Source organism: Calypte anna, chromosome 3 (assembly GCF_003957555.1).
Source record: "Calypte anna isolate BGI_N300 chromosome 3, bCalAnn1_v1.p, whole genome shotgun sequence".
In the NCBI taxonomy this organism is placed as follows: Eukaryota; Metazoa; Chordata; class Aves; order Apodiformes; family Trochilidae; genus Calypte; species Calypte anna.
This window is the reverse complement of record NC_044246.1, coordinates 72,514,409-72,532,422: the sequence shown is the minus strand read 5'-3', so window position 1 is coordinate 72,532,422 and position 18,014 is coordinate 72,514,409. Positions and strand designations below refer to the sequence as shown.

The window sequence follows — 18,014 nt, the reverse complement described above, 5'->3', positions numbered from 1 at the left end:
GTCTATTGGTGATTATTAATTTTTGAATGCTTAATGAAGAAATCCAATCCTAAAATAAACTGAAATTCAATAATGTATCAAAGTTATATTACAAAACTTATAGAAGATGGAATCAATTTCTTTCAGCATATTGACTCACATATTAATTCCTCCCTTTCTTGTTTTTGAAACACTTCCCTACTTAAAAAGCCAAAGATACATTTGAACACCTAATCTAACACCTACCGATTTCCCAGAAGTTTAGAACAGTGCAATATTTAGCTTCTCATTGTAATGAATGACACACATCTATTTACACACAGTATCTAATCCTTCAAAACAAATATTTTCTGAAACATTCAAAAAGAACAAATCTGACTTGTTAAAGGAAGAAGTCAGAATCCATGAAAGGATTATTTCACTTTTTAGTACACAAATACGATTCTACTTGTGCCTTAGCCAGCAGCTCAAACCAACTTCACAGTCTTTTTAGATAAATGTTTTGGGGTTTTTTTGAAAGACCAGAACTTGAATTTGTGGCTTACCTGTATCAATGCAGTTGCATTTTTAAGCAAACACCTAACACCTGGATATACCTCAAATTCTACACTGGAAAGATGAACATATGATGTATTACATGCTACAACTCCAGACGCTTCTCTTTGCATGAGTTTATAACTTGCTTCAGTGATAATAGATTCATTAAACAGATTTACTTTCTTCTGGTATCATCAAATTAAGTATTAAAATTAAAACCACACAGAATCCACAAGACTTAATAAAAAGTTGGTTCTTCAAAATCAAGGTAATACCATGTTGATAAGAAGTATATGAAACTATAATTTCAGTCTTCTAAAAACATGTATCTACTCTGAATTAAAATCTGTAGCAAAGGATAAAGCCCTCCATGTAAATATTTTGGTTTCGCCTTTTTTACTTAGTATCATAAACTTGTAAACTAGATGACCTGAAACAAATAAAATCATCACTACAAAACAGCAAACACCAGGTGTCACTACTCACACCAAAAAAATTCACAGGATTCTAATGTACAAAGTGGTGCCCTAGGGACTGTAAACCTGGAGGCTGAAGCAGACATTCCCTAATCAGAAAAACTAAGAATAGTACCCATTAGCTTCACACTGCTTTGCTGTCCTAAAGGTCTGTGGCTGCAGAAAGCCTCAAAATTGACTACATTTCATGTAGTTTTATGTCATTTTGCCGTTATAAAGAACAAGAAAATGTAACTCTGAGCTTCGCAGTTGATTCAGTAGTGAGACATGGCACTTCTGAGGGAGAAAAGTTGAGGACTTATTAGGATTCTTGTATCAAAAAATAAATGTTTTAAGCAGCCTAGCTTGATCAAGATCTTACTCAGTCTATGAAATACATTTTTTCAGAGTTCAACATTCTAAAAATATCCCATGGTATTGTAGACAGTGATCTCCACCACTTACACACAGCTACTTCAACTGAAGCTCTTAGACCAGAGGAATATTCAGAATAATTTGAGATTAAAATACTCTGCTACTGTAGCAAAAGATCTGAACGTATCAATTTTACCCTGCCAAACTAATGACACGCACTGAAGTATTGTGATGTCCACAAAGTGCACTGTTTTCTTTTTAAGCTCCCAGTACAGTTTTCTAACCTGCAGATTACTAGCAAGGTTCAAATGCTTCAATTCCTCCATTTTATTATTTACACACTGACCTTAAACTGCATATACAGAAATATGTGTAAGCATTCACAAATCAAGAGAAGACACCCTAGCAAGCTTGCACAGTAGTTGAAAATGCTTAAGAGTTTTACTCCTCACCTAGATACAGTATTCTGAATGCCTTTGAAAAGTAATTGAGTAAATTTTTTTTTTGTTTTATAAGTAATATCTCCTCAAAAGAAAAAATACAATAGGGAGATTTAAAAAAATAATTTCTTCCTGCATGTCTTTACCTCTCACTTGTTAACACTTAGGCAACTAAAGCAAGTTAATATTATACCAAGGATTCCCAAACTGTCTAGTCAAAGAGTTCTACAAATTCTGTTTCTCATGAGCTCCAACCTTGCAAAGTCTTAAGGGATGTGAAAATGCAAGTGGTACAAACTGGGAACCTGCCTGTACAATCAACTTACTTGCAAAAAACTTCCATTTCTGTTTTGCCAAAGGACTGCCCTTTTTCATAGGCCTTGAAATTAACAACACTGATCAGGTGGCACTGTAGTAAATGTTACATCTTCACAGAAAAAGAGCATTGCTAACTTAATACCTGTACACAGAGATCCAGTGGAGTAATACCATTTTTGTCTGGTAAATATTTGGCCCCTCTCATCAAAAGAATTTGTGCAGTGTCTCTCTGACCATGGCTATTCAAAAGAAGAGAAGATAGAGAGTTAATACAGCATTCATGTTCCACCACAAGTGATAAACCTGACTTTACTGCATCTAACAAACAAAACCTACATAAGCTAGAGGAAAACAAATAGGTATAGTACGAATCCAAACAGAAACACAGGATAGAAGATAATGCCACTTACATTCTTCCAACACCTTTCAAAGCTACTGCAAAAGCACAATGCAAAATTAGGTATGGTCCATTTATCAAGCCAGAGTCACTCTCATCATTCAGAAATTATTCATCTTAGCCTAGCCTCCTAAGTATGTATGAGCTTCATTTTCTGCAAAATGGGCTCTTTCTCAACTCACATCCTCATTTTACCTTACAGAGAAAGTTTCCCTCACCACGTTCATTGCTCACTCCTACCAGATTTGGGACAAAAAATAATCTAATTATGCCTTAACCCACAGTAAGATTGATTTTTTTTTCTGATACAAAAAGCATAATACTGATACAAAAAGCATAACAACTGAGGTTAGAGATGAAAGTTTTTCAATTAAGTTTTAGATCACAAGCCAGGATGCCTTTTACACAAATGTGCGTGAGTATTTGCTGTTCTGGAACACACCATGGCTGCTTGCACTAATGGTTCCGGAAGGGTGGAGGAAAAGTGACAACATTAACTGAGGGCCAGGAGGTAGCTTCACTGGTCTCTCAGTAGCTCCCAGATGAGTCCTCTTGTAATTATCCTTCAAAAAGCAACATGTTAATCTAATGTACTAGAGTTTACCCCAATGTAAACAAACATTCAGAGTCAGATCTCAGAAAGGGGCTAAGCCTCATGGCCTACGTGAGGCCCTTCTTCATTCTAATTCTCCAGACCAAAGCCACATTCCAACACCTTGAAAATAACAGGTTTCCAAGTCAGACTTAGAGCATTGATACCCTTTCTCCAGCCATCACCAGCCACTGCTACCAGATCCTGCTTTCCCTGTCATCAGGGACCTATAACCTTTCTTCTCAGGTGGCAACACCACCAATTGGCACTTGTAACATGTAGATGTCGATTTCTACCTCACAATCTGTTCATTCCACCCTGCCAGCTGCTCCAACTATTAATTTCTAAAGGAACTTCACCACTGTACTTGCAGCAAATTCCCTTCTCATTAAAAACCTCCAACCCAGGCAAGTTGCTCTTCTTATAAAGAGGATGCCAGCACTAGTCCCTGAACAAAGCACCAAGGCATTCACTAGCTAGCGGTCATTCATTCTCCCTTTCCCTTCCTCTCAGCTATCAAGAGTCAGCACACACTAACTGCAGAGCTTCAAAGATCAGGGTTCCCACAACATAACTCTTGGCAGGCCACCAGCTCAGTCTGGTACTCCTTTTGTTTATATTAGCATTTAATCATGGGTAAACTATTAAGCTGAAGCCAAAACAAAGGGATTATAAAATTTTAAGTGTTCAACCAAACAGCAGAATTGCTTCAATTACCTTTTTTTTTTAAAAAAGGTAATTTATTATTTATCATATGTGATTAATTTTTAAGGCACAGATGCACATTTCATGTATGTGGTAATACCACAGTGTATATTAAAGAATAATCAAACTTGTTTTATAAAAGGCTGCATTTTTACTTTGCTCAAAATAATCTGGGTTCAAAGATCTTTTCAGAAAAAAAAGCACAGCAGTCATTGATTTTTGAGTCATACTAGAACACAGATGCCTATGTGTTTAACATGTCTATAAGAAAAAGGTGTAGGTACCAAGTATTTACACTGAGTCACCAAACTACATTCAAACATGAGGCAAGATTAAACACCAGTCAGTTTGGATGTTTCCTAAATTTTCTCCTTTCTAATAATTTGTATTGCAGAAGGGAAAGAAAACAATTTCACTTCTAGCACAGTATTCAAAAGTTAAGAATATTTACCTGCAAGCAAAATAGAGTGGAGTTGCCCCTGAGACATTCGGCCTGTTTATATCTGCACCACTGTCTAGTAGACACTGCACTGTCTAAAAGAGAAAAAAAACATCAGGATTAGAAAAAGACCAGCAGAAAAGTTTATTGGCTTGCAACTGTTCAGTGTAATGCATGTCTAATTACACTGAAGGATTTAATTTTCAGTAATGAATCTCAAAACCAACATTCCTAAGCACTACACGGCTGTCAGAATTCATAAAGCTCCCTTTGAACTTTCCATTTTAATGATAAAGCTTTTTATTGAACTTCAGCTAATCCCAAAGACCTCTGGAACTACAAGCCATTTAAAAAGCAAAATGATACTTCTTAGAGATATAAACCTTAAATTAATGACAGCCATAAACAGTGTTATCACAAGCTGAAGTTTTAAACATACACTGAAGAAAAAAATAAACAAAATCCAAAACATTAAAACATTGATGAGACTCTCACACAAGTTTTGCTATATTCCAGTCACAAAGTTGAGGAGTCTATAGGTAACAGCTTCTCTGAACTTCATCTTTCAAATTCTCTGACAATGACAACAGAAAGGATCTGGGTAGAAAGATTTTGTTGTTGGATTTTTTATTTTTTTTTTTAACAGTTAATAGTCCTGGAAACTATCTGCATAATTCAAGTTCACTATTCTACAGGGATGTAAGGAAATTCAAGCAGAGCCTAAACTCAGTCAGTCCTCAGGCAAGGCCAAGTCTAAAAATTATTCACACTGACCAAGAAAAGAATCTACATGAACTTGTTTACTTCTAATGTCAAATATCTAACTGACTCAACTCTGCGTTCATTTTTTATTCATAATAAACTAATTTCAAATTTCAAAAAGCGCACAACAGCTGGCACAATTATTAATCAAATGCATGCTAAAAAGGAAGAACATTTTTAAATGTTTAGCATTACATCAAAACATGCAATCAACAAGGCAGTAATTACTACAGAACAGCTGAATAGTTTACAGAAAGTCACTTAAACTCCCATGAATACCGAGATCAATCACACAAGGTTGATCAATCACACAAATCCCCACAAGAATAAATTAGCTGTTTCCATGGAAGTGCATGTAGTCAATATTAAGACAAACATTAGAGCTCATCACACTTAATGATAACTATTATCATGTACATGACAAGCCTGAAGTTTGTAGAAAAATACACACAACAACACCGAGGCTTTACCCAGTTCTTCACAAATCCAAAGTGTTAATAGAATTGAGAAACTTACTGTCTTGTGTCCATTTTGGCAAGCTACATGAAGGGCTGTCTGTCCCATTGCATCTTCAACATCTACATTACTGACATGCTGAACCAGATCATGAAGCAATTCTGTTCGTCCATTGACAGCCAACCAATGAATCTAAGTACAAAATTATTACATGAATGTTTCCCTTAGTAACATATATAAGTATTTCACAAATCTTATTTTAAGCCTAACTGTACTATTGTCAACATTTTCACAAAGAGAATTTTTGAATAATGCTATCATATGCTTATGCTTTAAACACATCTTTTGATTCTTAAGGGCACTAGACATAGAGCAGTTCTGTTTATTTACATGTAAGAAGACAGAAGCTTAAGAAATTAAAATCTTCAAATTTTTCTTTAAAATCTTCTTAATTCAAGTTAAGAGAATAATATTCAATTCAATAAGAATAAGTAACACCTACTGCAGTCAAGCCTTCATTATTACAAATGTTGACATCCGCGCAGTATTCCAGCAGCTTGCTCATACATTTCTTCTGTCTATAAAGAAAACAACACATTAAAACCCACCCAAGGAAAACCCTTACAAAGACCAAGTATCTTCTCAGAGTTCCACTCATTCTAATCCATCATTGTACAAATCACTGAAGGTTTTCCTCTATAAGGTGTACAGCACTGAGCATATAAAAAAGTTATAATCAGTACACTATAGACTCGTGCAGTGCCACTCGTGCAGTAGCCAGCATATGTCAACACAGGGATAAACACAATTCTGTAGCTGAATGCTTTTGTGGAAAGCATAAAAGTGCTTAACCACCATCTTAACAGCTTCAGCTCAACATGAACTATGTACACTCTCAAGACAAGAAGCTAGAGTTCAGCTAATGGAAAACCAGGAAGCTCATCATCATCTGTACACTTCAGCAACCACATTTACAGTACATCACTAAATATTTATTTAATGAGACACTTGCTGAAAACACTGTGTAAATCTTTGGCAAGTACAGTAACTGCTTTGATGAAAGTAGGAGTGTTTTTCCTACTTCAGGTTTTGTTTAGTCTTTTGATATTCTCTAATGCTCTAAGTGTCTTATCCTTTAGAGACCATTCTTACTTTTCCTTTTTATTTGGTAACTCTCACCTTTCTTATGCCTCCTTGCCACAAAACTGCCTCCTCTGCGTATTTCTGCACTTCATCATGCACCATTTGGCTGCTTTTTTCTCTCCTACAAATACTCCTCCCACATGCCTAAAAGCCATTAAACACTACAATACTCCCTCCTCCTCACTCGAAGTACCAGCCATGATACAATTCAGTTACTGTAACACATACATGCTCTAAAAAGACAATATTACCTTTCTCAGCAGCATGCTTCCACGTGCATATAATTCAAGAAATAAGATCTTAAAGATCTTTAAAAAGGCGTTGTCTCACTGTTTTGTTTTTCCCCCCCCTCGCCCAATATTGTGCAGGTAAACTTTATATTCCTTGCTTCATAGTATAAAAATTTTTGCAGAACCTCTGAGAAAAACACAAAATCTCTAAACCTTTCAAACCCCCCCAGTATCCTCTTCAAAATCTTTTCTTACTTAACTAATTGGAAGGTGAATGCATCCCTTGTTCGATCAGTTGTAAGAATCACTAGGCTCCTGCTTCACAGAAAACATTAAAATGATTGACTGAAATCAGCACTTCAGACAATTTTTTTCACATAAAATTGTTTTCTGAGTATTTAAAATACGGATTTAACCTCCATGCTACGTATTTTTGAATGTGAAACCCAAATACTTTTCCTGAACTACGCCAAAATTTTACAGAACGTGTCAGTGCAAGTGCATTACAAGCAAAACCTTCTTAAGGAGTTTTAAAAACTTTTTTCTTACCCATTTCTTGCTGCTAAATGGAGAGGTGTGCATCCCGAAATGTCCTGATAGTTTGGATTTGCCCCTTTTTTTAATAATAAAACAAGGCATTCAACTGATCCACAGCTAAGAACAAAACAAGGAAGGGAAAAACTGTTATCAGGATATTTATTAACCACATCTATATTGACAAAGACAATAGCAGTACTATGTAAAGATTACATTCAGTAGGAACTCTTAAAAACTTTTTACACCCTCATAGTTCAAATTACACAAAGCTAAGGAAAAGACATTTAAAGGCAGTGAGAATTAACTTGATCATAACTTGTGCTAATAAATTGATGCTCACCTTCTGCAAGATTTTAGTGACTTTAAAATCCAACAGTGAATCTTTAAGGCTGCCAACTATTTAAAATATTATGCTTACTATTTCCTCTCACCTTTAATATATTCACAGGACTGTTTTTTCCACTAAACAGCAATTCTCTTTTTTTTTTTTTTTTTTTGTTACACTTCAGTGTATGGAAGTTAAATTTAAATGTTTAAATGTGAAAAAAACTGTAAAACTCATACAAATATTTCTTTGCTACTTGCTGAGAATCTGCAATCCCTTTTACTTTTGCTTTACTTAGCAGCTCTTCAGGATCATCAATGTCACCAAAACCACAATCTTTGTTATACATGTATCTCTTACTCTTGAACGCTTCAAGAGGAAGAACTGATCAGGAGTACAAATATACAGTATTTTTGTATCCATCAAGTCCAGCTTATCCATTGTTACTAGTTTTCCCAATGGCAGAACTGCTACAGAACAACCCAAAGGAACTGAAGACCAGCTATACAATAAGTTGCAAAACCAGCATGACAATGACCTCTTAAAAACACAACTGGCCAAGCTAAAAGAGAATCCACAAAGTAAGAGCAACAGAGTTTCCTGGGTTTTGCGCTCAATAAATACAGCTTTCAAATATACTTCTAAGATTATGCTAAAAATTTGCTTGCATGCTTTTTCCTTAAGTACTTCCTCTATACAAATTTCATACAAGCAGCATACAATGCTGAGATGGAATGTTTGGGAAACAGATATTTCTAAAATAGTCTTCTTAGAAAGCTGGAACTTCTGCCTTCATTGTGCCCAAATACTTGCTATATATATGCAGCACTACTACTTTGGGACTCAAATACAGAACATTCATTCATTAGTTTAGTTTCCTGAAAGGCCATTCAAAAAAAAATATCTGGCTCATTTCTATTAAAGTTATGTCAATCTGTCTGTTTCTTGGCAATACAGATTTATCCCAATTGAAGAGCAGCATAAATAATCTAAGTCACAGACTTGAAATTTGCCCTTAAGTCCCTTACACAGGATAGAAAAAAAAATTATTGGAAGCAAGTGAGATAAATAATATCTCCTTCAGTTATGGTCAAATAAAGTACTTTGAAACAGCTGCTTCCCAATGAACATACAAGTGCTTTCCTGTTTTTTTAAAATACTTTAAAAACAAGCAGCACCTGAAGACAAGGTTTTTTCTAAACCTACAAAGGGAAGAGTAACCCAGCTATGCAGGATACACATAATGGCTACATTTCTTCACAGACTGATTTTTCATAAAAAGGAAAAAAAAAAGGATCCACCAAGACTTCCTTTGGTAAAATTTGGAAAATTATTTGATACCATGTGTAAAACCTGGGCTAGGACACTGCTAAAAGAACAAACAAAATACAAAAACGAAGTGTAAAAACAAAACGTTAACTGATACTACAGAGTTTTCCAGCTTACATTGGTGCCTTAGATTTGTGGTAATACTTTCATTGTTAACTTCTGGACTGGACTCAAGTAAGTCTTACTTTGCTGCAATATGAAGCAAACTTCTCTTCACACGTCCAAATGCGTAATTCACATCAAATTTTGAATTTGATAGCAGCTCTGAGACAGACCTTGAAACAGAAATATATTTTTAATTTAAAAACATCTCGCAATATGCAAGCAAAGTATGTACTATAACTTTTACACAAGATCTCTCTTTCTTACTGGATCTCTATTTCTTTTCTCTCTAATTTCCAAACAAGCGATCCAACAGCTTTCAAGCATCTGCATATTAATGTGCAATCTTTCACTGCTTACCTGTCCATAAAAGATCAACTGGGACACTGGGCAACTGTTTCAAATATAAACTAGTAAGAATTACCCTTGATGGCTACATCTCTTCTTTATAAATATGGAAAACAAGGACATCAATAGCTTTAGTATGAAAAACAAAAAAATCACCATTTTCTTCCTTATCCCAACACAGACACCCTAACCAGATATCCAACAGTTTTTCCAAGTTCAAAAGGAACTCTGGTATGTGCAAACAACATAATTAAGTAGAAGAACACATGATATGCCAACATAATAAGAAATGTAGATGCCCTAATGAATTAGTAAAGATAAAATACTACATCACTAGTTAATAAAAATATTTCAAAACAGGCAAAACTGCAGCCTCCAGTGAGCCAATCACATAATTTAAAACCCTTGCATGCATCAACAACATATTATATAGCAGAATGTTTATCTGATTAGATAAACAGTTTGCAATTTCAGTAAGATTTACTACTTGCTTGCCCACAGAACACAGCAGTAGGTAGCACCACTTAGCTGGCACTGTACCACCCTCAGGTCTCAAAGACTTTGAGGACAGCTGGGTAAGAGAAGCAGCTGCTCATCTGAGGAATCCCAGAAGTATCAATCTCATTGCCAAAATCATAATCCATGTCTTTAAGATGTCTGATGAGACTAAGAGCCTCTATGTCATCAGTAAATGCACACCGAGCTACAAGCCAGCTGCCAACCAATCCTTTTGTTCTTATTCTAGAAAAAAATTGTGTATGTGCATCAGCAGAACAAATCCCAGGTAAGAAAAAAATCACTCAGGTAAGAACATGTTGGGATGCACACAGGCAGTGATTAACTTCAGCTACAGAAACTCTCTAAGCAGTTCAGCAGCAGAATCACTCGGAGTGCTCTAGAAGCTACAACTCCAGCAAACATGCTGGTTGGTCAGATGATAAATTTTTTTAAAATAGAAAATAAAAATTTAAAGAAGCTCTCACCTATGCTGGTCAGCCATAACCATTGGCATTAGTGTATAGACAGCAGTTTCATTATCTGTGAAGAAATTAAATTATCCCATTACCATAAAGAAATCTTTTATGTAAAATTTTATACAGTGACACTTACTTAACATTTATGGTGTTCATTGTTCAACAGATCATTCTTTTTACACACATTATATGTACTTAAATTTTCATTACAAAGAAAAAGCCATCATACTTCAAAAGAAGAGGTTATTAACATGAAATACATGAAATTTCAATGCAGCCTTTCTCCTTTACAAAGTCATTATGACAGAATTTTCAGTGCAACAGAAATTTCTTTAGACTGACAAATATGTCAAGTCAGAGTACTTCAGAAATATGCATTAACAAAAATAAACAGCTTATTTCTATAGGAAATTTTCCTGTGTTCCAAGGTGACTTCCATAGCCCCTATACCTAGGAGTTTCTAAAAGTGATTTCTTCAAACCAGTACTCCATAGCTATACCATTTTTCTCTCTAAACTTCTGAATGCCACATATTCCATTTTATTTTTTAATCAGTTTCATATTCTATATTTGAAGGCAATTAATAAAGGCCAGGACTCAAAGATCCAAACCAGACCTAAGAACAGACTGCCTTCAGCGCCACAGTCTGACAATACTGCTGCTGCATGTACCAGCACACTGTATGGGTATGACATGCCTGTCTGGTCACTTACAGACTTTATAGAGTAAAATGTTATCTTAAAATAATAATATTAAAGTACAATAACTACTCATAATTATTAATTACATATAATGATTATATTTTCTAGCTTGATGAAAACTACCCATTATTTGGAATACACAGACTCTCCCCATAAACGCTGTATTATGACAAGAGGAAACACATTTTGAGAACCCAGGTACATGTTTCCAGGATATGGATATATAGAACTTTTATTTTAACTTTTTCTTCATCACCTTAATTGACTCAAATGGCAAAGTTACAAAGCAATCAGAATTAAAACAAGTGTAGCTTCTCATCTCTTTTACATACCACATGAAAGAGTATTTTTGTACTTTTACATACCATGATTCTATACGCTCATTACCTCACCTACTAGTTAGGTGAGCTGGCATGTACCAAATATTAAACAAAGAGTTCTTCAGAGTCAGAGAAGCACTTACCATGCTGCAGCTATGCTGTTCATTATTCCTCTACAGTGCCCCACAATTAGTGCTGCTACCCACTATTAGAAGCAGTCTGTCTGTAGCTAACAAAAGAAGAAATGCTAGGCTACCATTACCTCTGAACACTGGAGGTGTCATATTCAAATCCAGATCACATTAATTCTGTTGTGGTTTTTTTTTTTTTTAATTAAATCAATGTTGCTTACGGTGAATTTATGGCAGAAGAGACACAACACCAAACAACATTTCAAAGCTGCCAAGAGTTATTCTAACCAAAATCAGGTTCAAAAGTTAGAATTGTTTATAGATTGTTCCTTATAACAGAGCTCTGTGAGCATGAGACAACTCCATCCCCAACTTACACCACTAGAATTTGAATGCTGGGGGAGGGAACACTCAGGGAGGGATGGGAAACATGCAGAGAGAGTCCTGGAAATAAAGTCAGTCAGAGATGCTATATAAAGATATCAATTGTGACTAAGATTTGATCACTTTTTTAAAATGTATATATTATTAGCTCCCAAAACATACAAATGGGAAAAAAAAAAAAATCATTGCTTGAGATCTGTTCCACAGATCTCTTGGCAGGAAAATAAAGCTCTCCAGCTGAAACCAAAACAGGACTTGAAAGCACCAACTAAATCTGAGCATGATATGCTTATATTTTCTCAAAATCAGGCCCTATTAAAGAGATCCACTCAAAAAAAAAAAAAACAAACACCCCACCAACTTTAAATATACCAGCACACTTAACTGAAATGCTTAATACTGATCCTAATTAAATTTAACCACACAAGTAATCTTGAAAAAGATAAAAAAGACAATAGTTAAATATGATTGTAATTGGGCCATGAAAGTTGTTAAAAATTTAAGCCTTTTGCTAGTCTATAAACAGAATCTACAATGTGGAGCACATTCAGATTTCTCCCAGTACATGCCTCATGCACTTCCAGAACTTATTTATCTGACTTGCTTGCATTTCATGTCATGAACATCAAAAGACAAAAAAAGCAGCCAAAATGTAAAGTCAGAGACAACAAAGGGCCTAAACCTACAGCTTTGGATCACAACACCTAGTTTTCAGAAACTGAGCCTTAACAGCAAAATCCAGAAATTTATGTCAAGCTCTGAAGTGCATAGAAAAAAACATTCAGAAGACTGATAAGACAGCCAATATCATTTCCTACAGGCAAGGTCAGCTCTGAGTATTCACTGGCACTGGACTCAAATGTTAATGCTTGCTTTAACAAAGAAAAAAATAAACACTTAAAATTCATCAGCTATCCTGCCCTGACAAGATAAACTTATTATTTTACTTCATAAGAGATATTGGCTTAAATTTGGCAGAGATCACAGTTTAAAATAAGTACGAGCACCAGTGATATGATACTCTAATGGCTACAGCACATGGAGAGGAAATTAAATACCTGGATTTAGTAACTTCTTCAGCATAAGAAAGTTCAAACATACATCTCCACTTCCTAAGAGAGTACTATGACTCTTAGTTTAAGGATGGAGACCTAAACCATATATCTCTCAAACAAAATCTATTCAAATATATGTGGGGAAAAAAAATCATAATTAAGGAGGCCAGACACAGCCCACAAGAAGCCACCAAACTGCATGTCATACTTGACTGGTGGTGGTTTGCTGTCAGTACATGTCTGGAGCAAAACACTACAACCCCAACCTGTTTCTCAAGAGTTTGGGCAAGCCTGCATGAACCCAAGGAACACCAAGGTCAAGAAAGAAAACGTGATCAGCTAAAATCCACCGGAAGTTAGAAGGCCATTGAATTGAGGTTTTCTTGTAATGCCCTAATTTCAGGCTTGCTGTGATTTGTTTCATGCAATTTTTAGAGAATGCATAGGATTGGCATTCCTTTTGCAGTACAGGGCAGGAGAAGCAGTTGTTACAGAGGTCACAGGGCTTGCACTTGGACAACCAAAAGGATGGTATCCTGGAGATAATAATGCCCAAGACGGAAAGAATACAGACAATATTAAATTCATAATTACTTTGCCTACACTAGTACTGGAGTAAACTTAAAGCAGCTTCAACTGGTATAGGCTGTGCTAAGCAATACCCATGACATCCATTGCTTATTAGTCAAACTGGTGCCACTACACTATTTCTATAAATCTGAGCTAACATTAACAGTATTACATCAGTTTTCACTGATGCTATTCAAAAGCTTACAAGACTCAGCCAAAATCCACCTGAAACTAGTCTGTCATTCTGTGAAATCCATGAGCAACTCTGCTGGCAGCCACTGACACTGTTGACAGGTGACAGTAAAGAAAGGGTGTAGCCAGCTCGGTGTAGAGGGAAGTCCATATGCAACAGCCAGAAGTCCGAAGAGGCAACACATAAATAAAACAAAATACTACTACTCCCTTTCCTCCACCACCAGAGATGAAAGGTGGCTGACAGCCAGACAGCCAAAACACTGGTATATAAAAATAAACCCTGAAGAAAGCACAATGACAAGCATATGGCTTAAAACCAGAAACTTTTGCATACCTAAAAGCTTTCTCTGGGTTTAAGTCTTCCCTAAGGCTGGACCTATCTGGAAGACTAAACTACTCGCTACAAGAGGCTGAAGCTTTGCTGTCAAGCCCATCCCGCACCAGCGAGCAATAGCTTAGAGCCAAAAAAAATTAGGCTGTGACCAGTGTCAGTGACTTACAACACATTTTCAAACAAATTTCAGCACTACTTAGGAAAAAAAAAAACAAAAAACACCAAAGATTTGCCAGTATGAGTGTGTCACTGATGAAGTTATCTAACGAAGGATTTAAAAGGGGGTGGAAAGGGGGTCTAGCAGCCCAGATCCCCTGCTCACCCGGGAGCCGGGGCGGCGGCAGCGGGCAGGGGCAGCCCGGGCCGAGATGCCGGGGACAGGAAGGGGAGGATGGGGGAAGCCATCGCTGTTGTTGTTGTTGTTATCGCCATCACAAATTTCCAAAAGCCCCTCATCAGAGGCGAAAGGAGGGATCAGGTCTCCATTCTCCCGAGCCACCCCGCCGGGCCGGGCCGTGCTGTGCTACAGCCCCGGCTCAGCTCGACACCCACCGAGCGGACTCAGGCCGGGCCGAACCGAACCGGGGAGGCCACCAATGCCTTGGGACAGACCGCTGCCCCAGGACAGACCGCCTCCCTGCCGCCCCTCTCCTACCCTCCGGCAGCTCCACGGTGCGGGCGCGGCGCAGGGACCTCGTCAGCCGGTTGAGCTGCTCCATGGCTCTCTCCATCCTCGGGGCGCCCAGCATGCAGCCAATGACCCCCCCGCCGCCCACCACCACCCCGCCACCGTTTCGCCGCTCAGCCCATGGCGGCGGTGTCGGTCCGGAACCTCCCCAGGCCGCCACCAGACCCAGGCCCTCTGCTCATGCTCAGCGGGACGGGCGGCTCCGCGCATGCACGGTGGGCGGAGCTCGTAGGCGACTCCTGCGGAGAGTCGGTGGCGCTCATTTCAGTTTAATCTTTCCCTGGGAGATGGGAGTGTGGGGGAATAGATAAAACTTTCCTGTGGAATGCAGGTGTGACTTTTTACAGGCTTTTTTAGAAAGAAAAGGGCTGAGTGCTTGTGCGCAGCGTGGCCTGGCGGCCCGCGTCTGCCCGGCGCTGCAGGAGGGAATGGCGCCCGGCAGAAGCGCCCCGGCAGGATGGGGCAGAGCTTCGGCAATCCCTGCCCTGAAATTGCAGCCGAGCTGCGGTGCTGAGCAGAGATGGACCAGGCCTGGGGAAAATGGGTCCTTAACAGCCGGACCCTCGGGGTTTTAAACCTGAGGGGTGACTGAAAACGATGGAGGAAGCCCGTAGCAAGGGTGAAAAGTGCGATGGGCTTTGCTGACCCTTCAGAAGAAAACGTCAAAAAGGGAAGGTTTAAGAGCTGTAACCTAAAAAAATTACACCCAGCATTTAATAATAGCACTTACCTGGAAAGTCAGGCATGAGAAGCAAAGAACAAATGTTTTTGAACAATGTCCTTGTTTGTTTGTTTCTTTGTTTGTTGTCACTCCCAGTTGCAATAAGGTAGACAATACAAAATATACATACAAAATGTATATATACAAATAACGTAAATGTAAATATACAAATCCCAGGAGAATTTGTGGCACTCTTCGGAATAGACAAAATGATCAGTTTGGTGCTCTCCAAACAGCTCTGCATCATGAACTCCCCCCTCAAACTTGCCAAGACCTAGCTGAGATTGATTGATGGAGGACAAGAGGGGTTCAAAAACAACGGGTTTAGCACCTGCCAATGTGGAGGAAGAAAAACTGTGAGGCTATCAGCAAGTGTAACTTAAATTCCAGCAAAAGTGCCAGAACAAAGACTGTAGGTACCCAAGAGTCAACAAGGAAACAGCTGTCAGGGAGCACCTGTCAGTTCTTCTTTGGGTGGGATAATCCTTGTTGTCAAGTGTGAAAAAAGGTATTTTGGCCCTAATGATGCTTGAGGTGCTATTTAATGTAATCTTGGCAAACCAGGGAAGTGTGGGTTACATGAAAATGCTTTAAGGTAAGAACATAAAAATCATGGGTTAATTGTACCCCAGCAAGTTGTTTTAATGATCTACTTCTGAATGCAAAGAAGTGTGAAGTAATCCAGAGGAATCTGCCACGATCTGATCCTGTGCAATGATTTCATTGTTTCATTCTGTACATGTTCCAATGACTCTGACCTGGAAGGATAAATTGGAAACAAGAGATTAAATTGGAGAAAAGAGATCTAAGAATTGGAAAAGGTTCAGAAAGGACAAGGGCAATGAAGATATATGGATCGATTTCCATGTCAGTGAGAACTGAGCTGGAGCTCTGCTATCTGGAAAATAAACACTGGAAAGGACTTTAGACAAGTGGGAAAACAATGAGCAGCATGGAGAGAGGAGATGGGAATCTAATGCTCACTGTCTCTCTCTAGTCAAGCAAGGGGACAGTGAATGAAGCACATAATGATTAGTTTCAGAACCAAAGAAAAAGAGTTCAGCATCTCTTGCCAGATGTGATTATTGCTGAAAAACAATATACACTGGAGGGGCACATGGAAAGAAAATCCATAGATGACAACTAAATACCTAAAAGTTGTATCTACCTCAAGAAATTCCTAACTGTCCTCAAATTGCTTGTAGCTTAGAATTAGTTTTCATACTAGCAAAATATTTCCTGATAGCAGGAAAGAGCAGGTGGCAAAGTAGAACATCTGAGGAGACATAATTAGAAAATTTGAAAGAGGAGCAAATAAGGGGAGTGATATAGATCCCTTGATCTTACTTTGGAATGCAGGGATGACTGGTTGACCCTTCCTAAAATTCTGTGGAAAATACTAGATATTTATTACTTATATGACAGTATTTTAAAAAGAATTCCCAATCTCAACCAGAAATATTAGCTATTTATGTAATATAGATAATTCAAAATGTGGAGAGCATAATTTTAACTGAAAGTACAGAATTGTTGTGGAGAAATAAAATTATATGGTGATTTTTAATGTTGGTGTTGGGGTGATGGAAAGCTGTGAAAATGTCAAAAAAATGTTCCATTTTTCAAAAATAAATTCTCTAAATACCCACAGCACTGTACAAAAAAACAACTCTATACCCTAAGATGATGTTCAGATTTTCCATTTTGAAAATGTTAGTAAGTTAAACAAGAACTAAAGCTTTATTTGTATAAATAAGATATGAGCTAAATAAGATATAGGCATATACTTCTTTATTTGAATACAATTTTAATAACTAACAGTTTGTTAGATGCATGTTTCTACTAGTTAGTATTACATGGAATATTGCAGCAGACTAGAAATTAAGAGTTCAGCAATATTTAATTCCATGTGTCAAATTTAAATACCTAACTGCTTAAAACTTACTGTCTTTATCTGTTAAAAAGAGTGTCCTGCATCAAGAAGATCCTGGCTCAAGCTAATACCTACAAGGCATCCAGTCTTCTCTAGGAAATTGTCAGGTGTCTTCCAGTCCTTTTATTAGATCTATTTTTCAGAGTTTTTTAGGAGGCAAATGGGATTTTTATTATGTAGGCAAGACATGTGAGTTTGACACACCCTGATGATGAATAAAAGGAATTTGTGCTTCTTAGGAATCAGTCATTACAGATTACAGATAGCAGATAAGAACAGGGTAGCTGTTTAAATTCTGTGACACCCTTTAGCAAGAGGAAAGAAGAAGAGAAATCAAATGAAGGGTCAGGCTTAGGAAAGCAGGTTGCTAACCTGCCTATGTATCTTTTAAAACCCCAACATATTATAACACTGCCTGATGCTCCTAAGAAAGCTCCTAAGGTACCCAGATGACAGCCTCAACTCCCCAGGAAGATGAAAAATGGAGCCTATATCCACTTCCTGGAGCACAAAAATAAGTATTCATTTAAAATATTATGTGG

At 37.5% G+C, this 18,014-nt stretch overlaps 1 protein-coding gene across 2 annotated transcripts in view; it reads right to left on the bottom strand.

The window, feature by feature from the left end:
• Positions 1 to 15,024, bottom strand: part of HACE1 (HECT domain and ankyrin repeat containing E3 ubiquitin protein ligase 1) — a 44,801-nt gene extending 29,777 nt beyond the window's left edge. The window contains exons 1-8 of one of the 2 annotated variants that reach the window (XM_030447100.1): positions 14,789 to 15,024; positions 10,453 to 10,507; positions 9,205 to 9,294; positions 7,378 to 7,482; positions 5,958 to 6,033; positions 5,516 to 5,647; positions 4,250 to 4,332; positions 2,247 to 2,343 (exon numbers count right to left, since the gene is read on the bottom strand). In XM_030447100.1, the coding sequence (XP_030302960.1) occupies positions 2,247 to 2,343; positions 4,250 to 4,332; positions 5,516 to 5,647; positions 5,958 to 6,033; positions 7,378 to 7,482; positions 9,205 to 9,294; positions 10,453 to 10,507; positions 14,789 to 14,882 (732 nt within the window). In that variant the 5' untranslated portion in view covers positions 14,883 to 15,024. The remainder of the gene's footprint in view (positions 1 to 2,246; positions 2,344 to 4,249; positions 4,333 to 5,515; positions 5,648 to 5,957; positions 6,034 to 7,377; positions 7,483 to 9,204; positions 9,295 to 10,452; positions 10,508 to 14,788) is intronic. The other variant, XM_030447099.1, reaches the window with a different exon arrangement.
• Positions 15,025 to 18,014: the final 2,990 nt, after the last annotated feature.